Raw genomic sequence first — 13,122 nt, forward strand, 5'->3', positions numbered from 1 at the left:
AGGCATTTAAGAGTCAGGTTGACATAGCACTTAGGGATGTGGTGGAGTTGAGAACGGTCAGTGTTAGGTTTATGGTTGGACTAGATGATCTTCAAGGTCTTTTCCAACCTAAGATGTTTCTGTTATTCTGTTAATCTGCTGTACAAACCCACCACATAGAATGGTCAGTACCTTATGTAGCACAAGTTATGACAAATACTTCGGAAAGCTGCTTTTGAGGTTTGGACCCAGTTCCCCTTGGAGAGTCTTGGGATTTCATGCCTTGGGAACAGTTCCTCAAGGCTTGCCAGCAGCCCCAGTCCGAAGTCAGCTTCTTTTATGTAACCAGAGTGCAGCATGTTTGTATTGATGTCGCATGCGAACACAAATCCCACCAAAGCAAACGCTCCACTGTGTACGCTCCCTGCTGCGGGAGGACAGGAGCAGAGCAACGCCTGACGGGAGATACCTTCTTGTGTAGTGTGCGGTGGGGAAGTACCCTGAGACAGTGGTGATGAGCTCGGGATAATAAGTGACACTGAGCTGAGCAGGAATTAGACTCAAGTCTTTAAGGAGGCTTGACTGTCTCAACCATGCCGCATACAGAAGCGCTGGTGTTTTTATGCTCGTTGGAGTAAATTTCTTTTACACTGTTTCTTAGAAGAGAAGGGGAAAAGACACATGTTGAGAAATAGTAAGACTTTATCTGGATCCGGCTTCTTTAAAGCCAGTTCTGCTTATACTCTAGAGAAAATTGTGCCTTCTGTAGGAATGAATTATCTGCTGCTTCTTTGGCTTTTCCACCCACCCCCACCCTCTTCCTTGTTCCTTCCTGGTCTTTGAGAGCTGTTTAAAAGGGATTCATTTCAATAGGGAGCTATTTGTTCGCAGAGTACCTAATATGTACTGGATTGCTTCTGGCCATTTGTGGTGGTGGAACTGTGCTTGTGTTTCTAGACTCATGCAAAACACTGCTTTTAATATAGATGCTTATTCTTACAACACTGATGGGCTAGACGAGTGGTATCATCCATCTCCAGCTGGACAAGCCACCCTTTTCATTCTACAGGTTTGCATGAATTTGGTTGGGCACCACAAACTAGATGCAAGTTCCAGTTTCCTAAGCACCTGAAAACTGCTTGCAGACTTCTGAAAAGCAGCCCCTCGGGTGTTGTTCGGAGCTATGGGACTTTTCTGTTGACTTCAGTATGATTTGTTTCAAACTCTTCAAAGCATCAGGGCAATTCTAGGAAGTAGGGATGGCAGCAGGAACAGAGAGAGTCAAGCCAGCACAATTTAAATGCAGTCATCTGCATCACTCATCTACAGTGCAGAGAAGATGCAATTTATTTTTAACACCGTCTTAAGTCCAAAATGTTTGTGTATTAAAAAGATGAAATGACAGTTGCCTTCCCTGTGGCTGCTTCTCATAGTACTGCCCTAACTCCTCTTTTCCTGAAGAGCTGACAGTCCATACTGATTCTCTCTCACTGTGAATTTGTACGCAACTCAGCAAACTAGGGATCTCAACTTAATAGCCTCTCTGAAAGCTACTTTAACCACAAGTAATGCCTGTTAGCCTGGCAATATCTTGTTCTTCAAATTGCAAAGAAAAATTTTATGCAAATCAGGCTGCTTTGTTTTTGTTCTTGGTATTACTATTAGTTGTGGTAAGCGTAATAAATGGAGTGTGCGTGGCCCATGGGGTGTTATATCCCACATGTGAAGAATTTTTTTTTTTATTTTTTTTTAGTCATACACCCTATATTTGTTTCTTATTTTACCTGAGAGACTTTAGAGCTGCTTGTATGACCTTGTAGGTTAGTGACAGCTGTGGAATAGAGTTGCAGCGCATCTGTCTATATCAGGAGAGAGTAATGAGCAAGTTATTGATAGTCAGATGAAGTTGCATCGTGAATTCCAGCAAGCAGAACGTGGTGGCTTTCTAATACAGGACTTGAGTGGACAGTCCAGGTCAGGAAATAACTGTATCTTTATTATTTAAAAAAAATACTCCTGGGTATGGAGTCCTTCACAGATAGTAAATAATTCTACTTGAAGGTTGCTGTTCCTGCAGATATGTTATCTGGTCTCCCCACTTTTTCTGCTAAAAGTGTTCCTTAGACTTTTGCTCACCATCATTATTTTTCTGTTGTGGGTGTCATTACTGAAAGAGCTTGCTTTGGGAAATAAATTTTTTCTGTCAGTGTCTGTGAGGATTTTTACTTTATTTGCCAGCTTTATGCTGACATAGATGGAGAACAGTTTGCTCGGAGTCCTTAAAATTACTTCCAGTCTGAATGGAGCAAAAGTAATAGATGGTCTAATGGGAGAGATTGCATCTCCTGGAGAACTGCGGCCCTCCGCTGCTGGGGGCAGGTTGTGATGTGTGTTGCCTGCAAAACCGAGGATGCTGAGCCTGGGGGGGACCTTGCCCGTTGGCTGGGTTGGTGTGTTCAAATTCCAGGTGAAGGCGGGCTTGGCCCCAAGGGCAGCCTCCTCTAGAGAAGTAGGCTGTGATGGGGCACACCACTGTCTACAACAAGCTTGTCCCTACAAATCCTATCTCCTATTAGTGTAATCCACGCAAGCTGTGGGGTTTTGCTGTGGTGTGTGCATCCACAGAAATATAGTGGGGAAGAAAACTACCATGTAAGCAGGGCTGCGAGGACCAGCTGCAGGCAGAGGATCAGTACCCCTGAGCCACTGGACCACCTCTTTGATCCAGCTGCCTTTTTATGGCTATTCTCTGCCCTTCTCCACTTGTAAATAACTCTGGCTTTTATTTGACCTATCTTTGGAGTGATTTTCCTCTAAGCCAGACCTTTCAGTGTCTCAAAAACCCCGGAGCACATAAAAGGAACACGAAGAGATGAGGTTTTTTTCTTTCAGTCATTTCAGTGAATTTAAGCTTGATTGACAAGCGCTGTTCTAGTGCTGGCAACTGGGATTTCCTAGGCGCAAGTGTTAATGGATTTTTGCATTAGCATTTTACATGTAAATCCCAGCTTCTGCAGCTGAGTAGCTGTTGTCCCTCAGGTGAGTCTGTTGTCTGGCAGCCTCCTGGCCTTTCCAGAGCGAGGGCGAGTATTACTGTCTTTCATCTTTTTCTCCAGGAGGCAGCAACGTGGCTCCAGTTGTGTTTTAGCTTAGAAACTAGGGAGAGCAGCAGGGTGGTGCCTTTGTAGTATGTTTGCTCTTATTTTGTCCAGTTAGAAACTAATTAACCTGGGCATCAACAGCTTCCACCATGTACCCCTTTGAGCATTTCCAGAGTTTGGTGGATTTTGTGTTCCAGAGTTATTTTGGTGACGGGTTAATCCCACCAATCGTTAATAACTTTTTGCTTTCTCCTGAGAAGAGTGATTTGTTTCCCATTTAATTTGCAGAGTTTGAAAATGGTTGGCAAGTGTATCGTGAAGGCTGATAAAGAGAAAGTTGCCAAGAGCTTGGAACTGTTGAACATCCTCCTCAAAACTGTGATGGAGCAGGTGAGTGTGTGACCTGATGTGTGGCAAATGACTGTTCTTCTGAATACCACCAAGGCCTCTCTTAAATGTCATGCTTGGATTTTACCTTGTGACTGCTCCATCGCTACATTCCACCCCATTTCTTACTGGAAGTGCCCCTGGAGGGAATGCCTAGCTGGATTTGAGGACAGTAAAACCCTCATGTCTAAAGGAGTGATCCTTAGCTCTTGTGAGATGATCTCTGAGTGCTTGTTGAAGGATTTGCACCGTGTTCCGCAAACACATGTGGCATCTTTCTTATCAGCAGAAATACAGCCTGGGATACAGTGTGGGTGAGCTGGGTTTTGTCCCAGATGATTGCTCTGTCCTCTCCACTAAACTCCAGAGATTTTAGTTTCCAGAAACTGAAACTTACTCAGAAGCTTTGTGAGCGGGAGCGAAGCTTTGTTCTAGGGCTTTGTTTTCCCTAATGAAAAATGGCATTTTTGGACACGTGAAGATTTTCTGTAGGTGACAACATAAATCTCCAGCATGGTCTTAGTAAATTTACTGGAGCAAAATAGCACAAGCAGCAGAATTGCTGAAGCCCAGTTTCCTACTGATAAGCACTGAGCTCACACCACAGCCTGTTTCTTTGTGAAGACCTAATAGGAAAGTGGGTGGAGGAGAGAGATTATTTCCAAGGCTCTTGTAGGAACTGAATAGCTTTTGAGACGCTCCGTTCTGTCTGGTTTTACTGAAATTATCCAGTGGGTTACAGAAGCTGTAGAGGCAGCCAGAGGCAGCGTGACTGCGTCCTTTAGAAACCAGGTGGAAAATGCTGCTGCTTTTCTTTTAGATAGGTACATAGTCATGTGTCTTCTTCCTCCTGCTCTCGGTCGTGGACTGAAAAGGAAAGAGGACCAAAGGACCTTTAAGTCCCTTTTATGCCAGTACAATTCTAGCTGTTAGGCTCATGCCTCTCATGCTAGGGACCCAGTTTTCAAGCAAACCCTGTGCCTGATGGCATGGTGTGACTGCAGTTTTTGCCCCCAAATTGAAGTGGTTCTGCAAATGGGCTCAGGGCAGTGGCTTGGAGAAGCTGGACAGGATTGGTTATTCCTGCTGTAGTCTGATCCTGAGCATGGCCTGTGCCCTGCTGCTGTGAGTGCCCCTTCTGCAGTCACTGTGCAGATTGTTTGTACTTGCTTCTTGCAGAACCTGCGTGTGAAGTTGACGGAGTTGGACAAAGTGCTGGTAGCTCTGAACCAGTCAGAAGGCATTGGGAGTTCAGCACGTCTTGACTCTCTCTACTGGAACGTCATGCGCTGGTTGAATTATACGTATGTATGCTTGGCACTCTGGCTTCTTGGCTTGCCTGAGGAACTGCCTGCCTGTCCTACTTGTCTTCATTGATGTCAGGAAGTAGGAAGAGAAAGGAAGTCGAGGCACTGAGCTCAGGCTGGAGTTTTGAGTTAAATGGAGCTCCTGGGTTGGTGAGGTTGAAACGCATGTTGTTTTGCTTGTTTGGAACAGTGCTAGGCTCATTGTTCCAGGTGCTTACATGCTTAGGATTGGTCCTTGATGGGACAGGATTGTAAGGCATGTCTGATACCTGATCATGGTGATCACCCAAAGATACAGTGCCTGCTTTCATCGGTTTAAGAGCCATCACCAAAGTTGCAGAGGAATTTCTAGGCTAGGATAAGTCACTAAGCTCCTACCACATCACTGTGGACTGATTCTGCAAATGTGAGGCTGGGGGGCGTAAATAGCTGTCCTGGGAAGTGACTGGCCACCAGAGAGTACATGCCAGGACCTTCAATCCTCTCCAGAGATTTTTGAACTCCTTAATGCCTGGATCTCCAGCCTGATGCTGGAGTGGTTGCCTTGCAGCTCTGAAAGCTGGGGAGCATTCGGTGTTTATGCTTTAGTGCTCCTGTGTTAACTGGCAGCTGGATTTGACTTTTTCTCCAGGGCAATAAAAATCGTAGGATCTTTTCCTCCTTTCTATCGATAGCTTGCAGTCAGAACTTTTGTTTCACCTCCCTGCTGGCAGTATTTAGTGAGACACACAGCATTAGGGGATGCTGGGTGCTCTGCCATGACTGGGAGCTGCAGTCCCAGTGTGTGTGTGGCCTGGACTGTGGTATCTCAGCCCAGCAAGAGGCTCTAAGGGAAAAACTTGCATATGGCTCACTGGGAGGAGGCTCACATCCAAGGAGGAATCATACAGGGCAGCTGTGGCTCCTTCTAATGCCTTGAACAGGCTTGCAGGGTGTAGTGACCTCACCCAGCCCTGTGACAGTCCCAGGCCCTTTTCCAGTCTCACTCAGGTCCCTTGGCATCATACTGCCAGGGCTGGCACAAGGATGAGGCCTGGTTTAGGAGCTGGTAGAGACAGCGACTAGGAAGGGCATTGCTAAGGTAGGAAATACTTGTGCATGCTGTCAGAAGAAGGGATTGGGATTCAGGGATGCAACCTGCTGTCACTGTTGGTGCCATCTTGCTGTGACCCTCAGAGGTCTTTCTGCAGGTGAGCTGGAACAAGCCTATGTCAGGTGTGGTTTGTGCACAGGATCCCAGTGGAAGTGCTGAGAGGTAAGCGCTGACATCAGGTTGTTAGGATAGCGTTTTTCCACCCTGAAGGAGAGGCAGCTTGAAAAACTGTCCAAAAAGCTTCCCATTGAAAACCAGGCCATGGAATTAGAGCCTGGTTCCTTTTCAGGACTCTTCTCTTGGGCCTGAGCTGGTGCAGAGCAGCGCAGCCTGGGTGGTGGTGAAGTTGCTGACAGACTCTGTCAGAGAACAGTAGGAGCAGTGGCTGTCTTGCGTGTGTACGAAGGCTGCCCAGATGAGAATGGAATGGTCTCTTGGGGGTTCTTGCTGGGACACCTCTCGGGATTGTTAGCACAGTGAAGACCTTGCTGGGGCTGTCACCTTGGCCAGCCAGACAGTGTCTCAGTAGCCTTGCATGGGGCCACAGGCGGGTGTGCTTGAGAAGGTGGTTAAGTACAGCGTCTTCTGGTCTGTGGAACGGGGATTCTTCCTCAAGTCTTCGTGTGCCGCCTTGAGTCCTGGTCGGGCTCCTGCTAGTCATTTCACCAGTCCCTGTGCATCAATTCCCTGTACAGCATGCCTGTGCTTCCTGCACCTTCCTTGTGCTGCTGCCTGTAGCATGGATGACAGTGCTCCCTGGCTGTAAAGGAACTTGCTCTTCATTTTTGGTGTTCTCTCTGTAGGAAGCCCAAGAAAGAGAAGACAGCCAATAAGCCTGCGCAGGAAGCAGAGCCACTTAAGCGGAAGAAAAAAGGCTTCCTGCCGGAGACCAAGAAACGCAAGAATCGCAAGAAAGGCACCCAGGAGAATGGGGTAGCACCAGCAACTGGTGAAGATGGAGAACCAGCAGCCCCAGAGGAGCAGCTCCCGGGAACAGAAACCCCCAAGCAGAAGAAAGGTAGCAGCAAACGCAAGAATCAGAACAGAAGGGTCAGGGAGAATGGAGTGGCAGTGACAGGCAGTGGGGAGGAAGCTGTTAATGGAGGAGATGCTGTGGCTGACAAGAAGAAGAAGAAGAAGAATATGAACAAAAAAAGAAAAGCTGATGCAGGTAATGAAGCAGAGCAGGTTTCAGCTGCAAAGAAAACCAAGAGGAGTGTCAACCAGGAGGCCCAGCAGAAGCAGGAGAAAGCCAACCAGCAGAAGCAGGGCAAAGCCAAGAAGAAAAGAAAAGATGCAAAAACTCCACTGCCGCAGGAGTAGACTCCATGGACTCACGTGGCATGGCTAGTGTGGCTCAGAGTACTGTTTTAATATCTTTTATAACTATAGTTTTTATGCCCTCCATGACTTTAAATAAACCTTCCATGATGCTGAGCTCTAAAGCTGTGGGTCTGACTTGTATGGAGGGTTCAGCCTAGAGCACAGGGAGCTTCAGGAGGTCCCATACCCTCCACTCTCTCTTCTCTGGCAGGGCCAAACAGCCCGTGCTTGGGTGCACAGACTCCTGTCTCCATGATTTTCCAAGGCAGAAGCAAGAGGCTTGTTTGGATTTCTTGGTGAGTTGCAGTAGGTGTGCTGGCACTGCTGAGTTGTGTGGTCAAGCCCTGTGGGAGGTTCAGAAGTAACCTCTAAAGGTAGATTTCTGTCCTGCCCAGGCCCTGCAGTACTTACAGCTTTTCCAGTCTGGGACATGCTGCTTATTAAATGCCTGGGTTTAAATGGACTTTCACATGCATATTCTGGGGTCAAATATATCCAATTTGGCCACTCAGGTGTCATCAGTAACTATTATGATCTGGCTTTCTCTTTGCCTTTTTGTTGCTGGGTGCAGGAGGAGTGATGACCCCTGTGATAACACAGGGACATAGATAAAACAGTGAAGCACTTGTAATGGTTGGCTGATTTGCTAGTATGCCAGGCCAGCAGGCTGAGTGCAGCTGCGCAAGACACCTGCTAGCAGCAGGCTTACAACAGTCTATGAAGGTGACTGCTTGGAATTGCATCAGCTTATTTATCCCCAGGTTCCTGAATGCCATCATCCCTCTGGAGAGTGCCAGGACCAGCTTCTCCGACATGTTGGGTACCTGGTTCTTGTTGAGAGCTGAGTCTCAAAGTGTTTGCAACCCTTCTCATGTTGTAGTTGCCTCTAAAGCCTCCCCCTTCCCTTCCTCACCCCCACCAGCTGTGAGCACCTTGCAGGAGGCCGGAAGGTGTGCGTCGGTGACTGGCCTGGACTGCTCTCCCAGCATCTGAAGGAGCAGTCCCCGTGAAGGCCCAGGCACTCTCCTTCCTGCAGAGGAGTTTTGTGCTGGCTCCTGCAGAAGCAGGCAGCTGCCGGCAGGCAGGGGCCCTGCAGCAGAGCTGTTCCTCTGTGCCTTGGACGCTTATCCTGCAGGTGGGTCTGTGCCACCAGACATAGATAAGGGGCCCTGGAAATGTCATGTTGGTTTTGGAGGGAGCGAGAGAAGGGCTCAGAGGGCTGTGTTTGCACATGGCTATTTATCTGCCTTTGCAATGATTCTTTTCTCAAATGGCATAAAGCTCCCTGGGAGACAACTGCTGGCAGCAACGCCAGCGCGTTCAGTTGCCGACCCCTAGGTAGGTGCAGCCCTCGTCTCATTTCCGTGTCACAGCGGTGATCCCGCAAGGTCTGCTGCATGCCCCGAGGGCTGCGCTGGCTCCTGCTGGCAGCAGGTGAGGGCTGGAGTTGCTGCGCCCACATGCTGGCAGGGTGTTCAGCAGGGAGTGTCGTCCTTCCTTTCCCTGCCTTTCGCTCGGTGCCTTCACAGCTGGCTGCCTCGGGCGCTCGAGGGAGGCAGGACTGAGGAGCACTTTGTTGTTGCCTTGGAGGCTGCAGCCCTTGTGCATCCTGGATGAGGAGTGGGCAGAGCGGAGCTGGACTCTGCAAGTCAGGCACCCTTTGGGTAGTGGCACAAATTGGGGCAGGAGGTGAAGGGGAGCTTCCATTTTTTTCAGTGCAGCCCACAGAAATCAAGATGGATGAATGCTTTCTAATTCTAAATTTCTGTTATGTCTTTCTTTCTAAATATCCCTCTGACTTCACTTACAGGCTTTCTGTTATTCTGTAAAGAGTGAGATAATTGCTTTAGGTGCTCCCATTGGTCGATGAGCTATTCAGATCAGCTTTAAAACAACAACAAAAAAAAAACGAACATGCATAAACATTTGGCTTAAATGAGGAGGAGGTTGGGGGAGGAGAGTTAACTAGTTTTCCTGCATCCTAAGAAACCTTTAAAACACAAATTTGAGGGGGACATAAGCATTCCCTTTGTCTCATTGTTTCTGCCTGTTCTAAGCTATTTCATTTTTTTTTACTTATCTGAATGCTTTGTGCTTTTTTTTCCTCTATCCATCATCTTAATTCCTTTATTTCATTGGGAGTGATGCAGAAGGGGAAGTTTTATTGTGTTGAGGTTTCAGTTCCGCCACAGTTGAGTATAGTGCAGACTTACTACTGTGCTTTACTTCAAGTCTGGCAGTTTTGTTAGGAGCAGTTCAAGGTAATTTTTCTTTTCTTGCTTTGAATGTACTTTGCTTTGCTTTTGTTGACTATTCTTTTATTTACAAACCATTGGGTTTTTTGATATGTTATAAAGTGTATTCCCTCTGAGGTAGGGTGGTTGTTTTGTGCTTGTCAATGACTGAAAACATGAAGATTTTTTTTTTTGGTCAGTCAGTTTTAGTTTCTTGAACAGAAGTAGTCCTGTGTTATGTTTAAAGCACAGAGTTGGCTTGTATAAAGCACTTCAGACTTGGAGGATAATAGAATAATTAAAAGACAAAGACAACAGTTTTTTGTTTTCTTGGAAAGCCTTTTTTCATTTCCTGTGTATCTGTGATTTTAAACGGAAAGCTTTACATGCACCGGACTTAAGCAAGCAGATAGAACAATGTTCTCTTCCATTTGCATTTTGAACTCCTCTAACTTTAGGCTGTTGCTAAGTTTCTGAGGAATAGTTGGACAAACACAGGCTAAAGATGGCAGAAAAAACTCCTTGGTAAGGTAAAGAGGGGGGAAAAAAACTACAAATGAAACCCAACTGTGTCATCCTCTCACCCACCCTGTACATAGAGATTCCAAGCCTTTCGTCTCCTGTCTGAGACTTGCATAAGATCATTAAGACTTTTCCCCATGAGCTTATTTAGTGCAATTTAGAGGTGCTGTGTCAGTGTAACGAGGTTACAAAGATCGCTCTTCCACACAGAAATGCCCTTGTCCTACACACTGTGATTGTCTTTCAGTGTGTCAGCTAGTGCTTTTTTGTCTGAGTGCTTTTGGTGTAGAGAGGGAACTCCTAACTGCTGTGCCGATGATGGGTTTAATTGTTGGCTTTCTTCATTTTGACACTAAAGGGGCCGCAGGCTTGGTCCTCAGAGTTCAGTGAATAACATCAGGTTATAAATTGAGAATGTCGCTAGGTTCTTGGATTGAAAGAGAGGCCTGGTGCCTTGGTCTGATTTGGGACCAGTCTTCAGGATTTCTGGATTCTGATTCATGCTTGGCCACTGATGCAGCGTGCAGGTAACTCAGGAGGGCTTCAGTTACAGCTCTGGTTGAAGTCAGCATGGTCAGCATCTCTCAGTCAAGGCTCTGCACACACTGGAGGCATGTTCTGCCCAGTCTCGTGACTGGACAGCAGGTGTATGTGCTACGTTTCTGCTTCTGGATGTAGCTATTTCACCTCTAGCAGAACTACATGGGGGGTGAGTCTTTTCTCTGTCAGTGGGGGATAGGTGATCTGTACTCACCTCATGCATGTGTGGCATATAAAGTAAATGAAAGTGTTTAAATCACAGGTGAAAAGCTGTCTATAAGCATCACTAATTTTAACCTGTAATAGACAGTTGAAAACTAGTGAAATTCTAGTTCATAGCTCAGGGAATGGATTAAAACAATGCTTTTTATGTCCCCATGTAACATGACACTAACTTTTTAATACCATTGTCCTTATACAACTTGAGTAGGTTTGAATTTGTAGCAGAAGTTTCAGAATAAGCTTATGTACACCTGGACTGCTAAAAGGCAAGGGAGGTAAACTTCAATCTTCAGAGTCCCTGTGTAACTTACCAATAAGTATTCTGTAGAATAACTGTAGAAAACTCTTGCATGTTGAAGGTAGTAAATTTACCAAATAGACGCACTGGAAATCATCAGTGGCTGCTATACTGCAATATCTATCTATGGTTTAAGGCATATTGCCTGGATCTAGATAAAGATGCTAGAGCTTTCCAAGCAGCCTGTATTGGGAATGGATTTTTTCTCTGGATGTCCTCTTCACTATTGTTAAATCAGTGCATTTTCTTTGCTCAGCATCCACTCAGGTATGTTGAAAGGTGGTGCAGACTTTCCTCCTGTGAATTCCAGTCTCTCAGAAGTAAACCTGGGCCCATTTGAATTCGAGGTATCCGATTTCTTTCTCTTTGGATTGCCGCTTGGTTTAGTGCTGGCCGTGAGGAGTACTGTTCTGCCTGGCCTGGATGCTCTTTTGGGGGTTAGAATAAAGACTGCTTAATGGTCTTTGTAAACAAAGAGACTCATATAAAAAGAAGTAAATAAAGGAGCCTAGGTAAAGACTGGGTAGTGAGATAAGTTTCTTCCTCTAAATGACAGGAATCTGAGTGTAGGGAGGTACTGAGGTGATGAGGGTTGTTCGTGGGGTGTCACTGCTCACCTGTTTACAGCATTGTGTCTTTTATTCTGCTGTTAATCATATATTGTGTCATATAACACGAAGCTTACACCTCACCAAGGATCAGTCCTTGGAAAAGATAGCAAAAACATCTGTGCTTGGTTCAGCATTGCATCTTATTAAAGTCTGGCTTCATGGGTAAATTTGGAGCTGGGGTGTGTTGACTGTGGGCCATTTTTCCTCTCTGGTAACAGAGCCTAGGGATCAGACTCATGCAGGATTTTCGTTTCATTTCTAAATACATCTGGATTTTTGTGATTTTTTCAGTTCAAGTAAGAACTTAATTTTCAGAACTCAGTAGGACAGACACAGGGCAGACACAGGACCAACACGGAATGAACTTGGGATGGAGACAGGTCAACATGAGATGGACACAGGATGGACACAGGGTGGACATGGATCAACACAGGATTGACATGGTGCTGACATGGGATGAAAACATGACCAAGGTGTGATGGAGACGGGCTCCACGGGGGATCGACACAGGAAGGACACGGGAGTGTCACAGGGTCGAGACGGGATCCATGGGGCATCGATGCTGTTGGCATGTAAGTGACACAGGACTGGCACACAAGCAGCATGCAAGCGGCATAGGATTAACATGTGATCGAGAGAGGATTAATGGGGATTGTTTAGAGCTGACATGGTCCTGACATGGGATTGACCTGGGATTAAGGCGACAGCAATGGAAATGAAGAGATGGTTGACATGTGAATGGCTTGGGATGCACACGTGACCAAGGCGCAATGAACACGCATCCCACATGGGCTTTGCACGGTATTAAGGCAAAATCAGTAAGGGGCACAGGATTAACATGTGAGCAACACACACCATGGGAAGAACACGGGGTGAAGATGGGACTGACACGGGACTGAGACTTGACCAATGTGGAATCAACAGAGGGTTGACTCACAAGTAAGACATGAGCAACATGGGATTAACATGCAACTGACACTTTATTGAGCAGCAACCAACAGGTAATCAACACAGGATCGACACGCTCTGCCTTCACGCAGGGCCACAGTCTGCCTCCGCCACGACTGCACTGCGCCGAGTGGTTGTCTGAGCTGCCTCTCTGGCCAAACCCTTCACCACGTCCTTGTCGTCCTCCCTGCTGAGGGGTCACAGGCTTCAATTTCCTTGAACCGGCTTTGGAGATCATGGCCCTGCAATGGGGATCTGCTGCGTTCTCTCTGCCTGTGCGGGGCCTGCTCCCGAGCAGCCCTGGGTGTGGCGGCCAACAGGGAGCTGCTGTTGGCAGGCCCTGGAGCTGCATGACCTCTGGGAGCAGAGGCACAGCTTGGAGGTCTAGTTGTCCCCCTGCTCCTCCTCCTCAGAGAGCGGTGGTGCTCCGTGTACTCCAGAATCCGGCTCTGTAGATCATGGCCCCGCCGTGGAGATCTGCTCCGCTCGTTCTGCCTGTGCGGGGCCTGCTCCCGAGCAGTCCTGGGTGTGGGGGCCAACAGGGAGCTGCTGTTGGA

At 47.0% G+C, this 13,122-nt stretch overlaps 1 protein-coding gene across 1 annotated transcript in view; it reads left to right on the forward strand.

The window, feature by feature from the left end:
* MYBBP1A (MYB binding protein 1a) overlaps positions 1–7,312 on the forward strand; it is a 60,401-nt gene extending 53,089 nt beyond the window's left edge. Inside the window, exons 25-27 of the mRNA XM_074890091.1 lie at positions 3,369–3,470; positions 4,647–4,771; positions 6,671–7,312. Coding sequence (XP_074746192.1) covers positions 3,369–3,470; positions 4,647–4,771; positions 6,671–7,190 — 747 coding nt within the window. The 3' untranslated portion in view covers positions 7,191–7,312. The remainder of the gene's footprint in view (positions 1–3,368; positions 3,471–4,646; positions 4,772–6,670) is intronic.
* The last annotated feature ends 5,810 nt before the right edge of the window (positions 7,313–13,122 follow it).

This window comes from Strix uralensis, chromosome 20 (genome assembly GCF_047716275.1).
Source record: "Strix uralensis isolate ZFMK-TIS-50842 chromosome 20, bStrUra1, whole genome shotgun sequence".
In the NCBI taxonomy this organism is placed as follows: Eukaryota; Metazoa; Chordata; class Aves; order Strigiformes; family Strigidae; genus Strix; species Strix uralensis.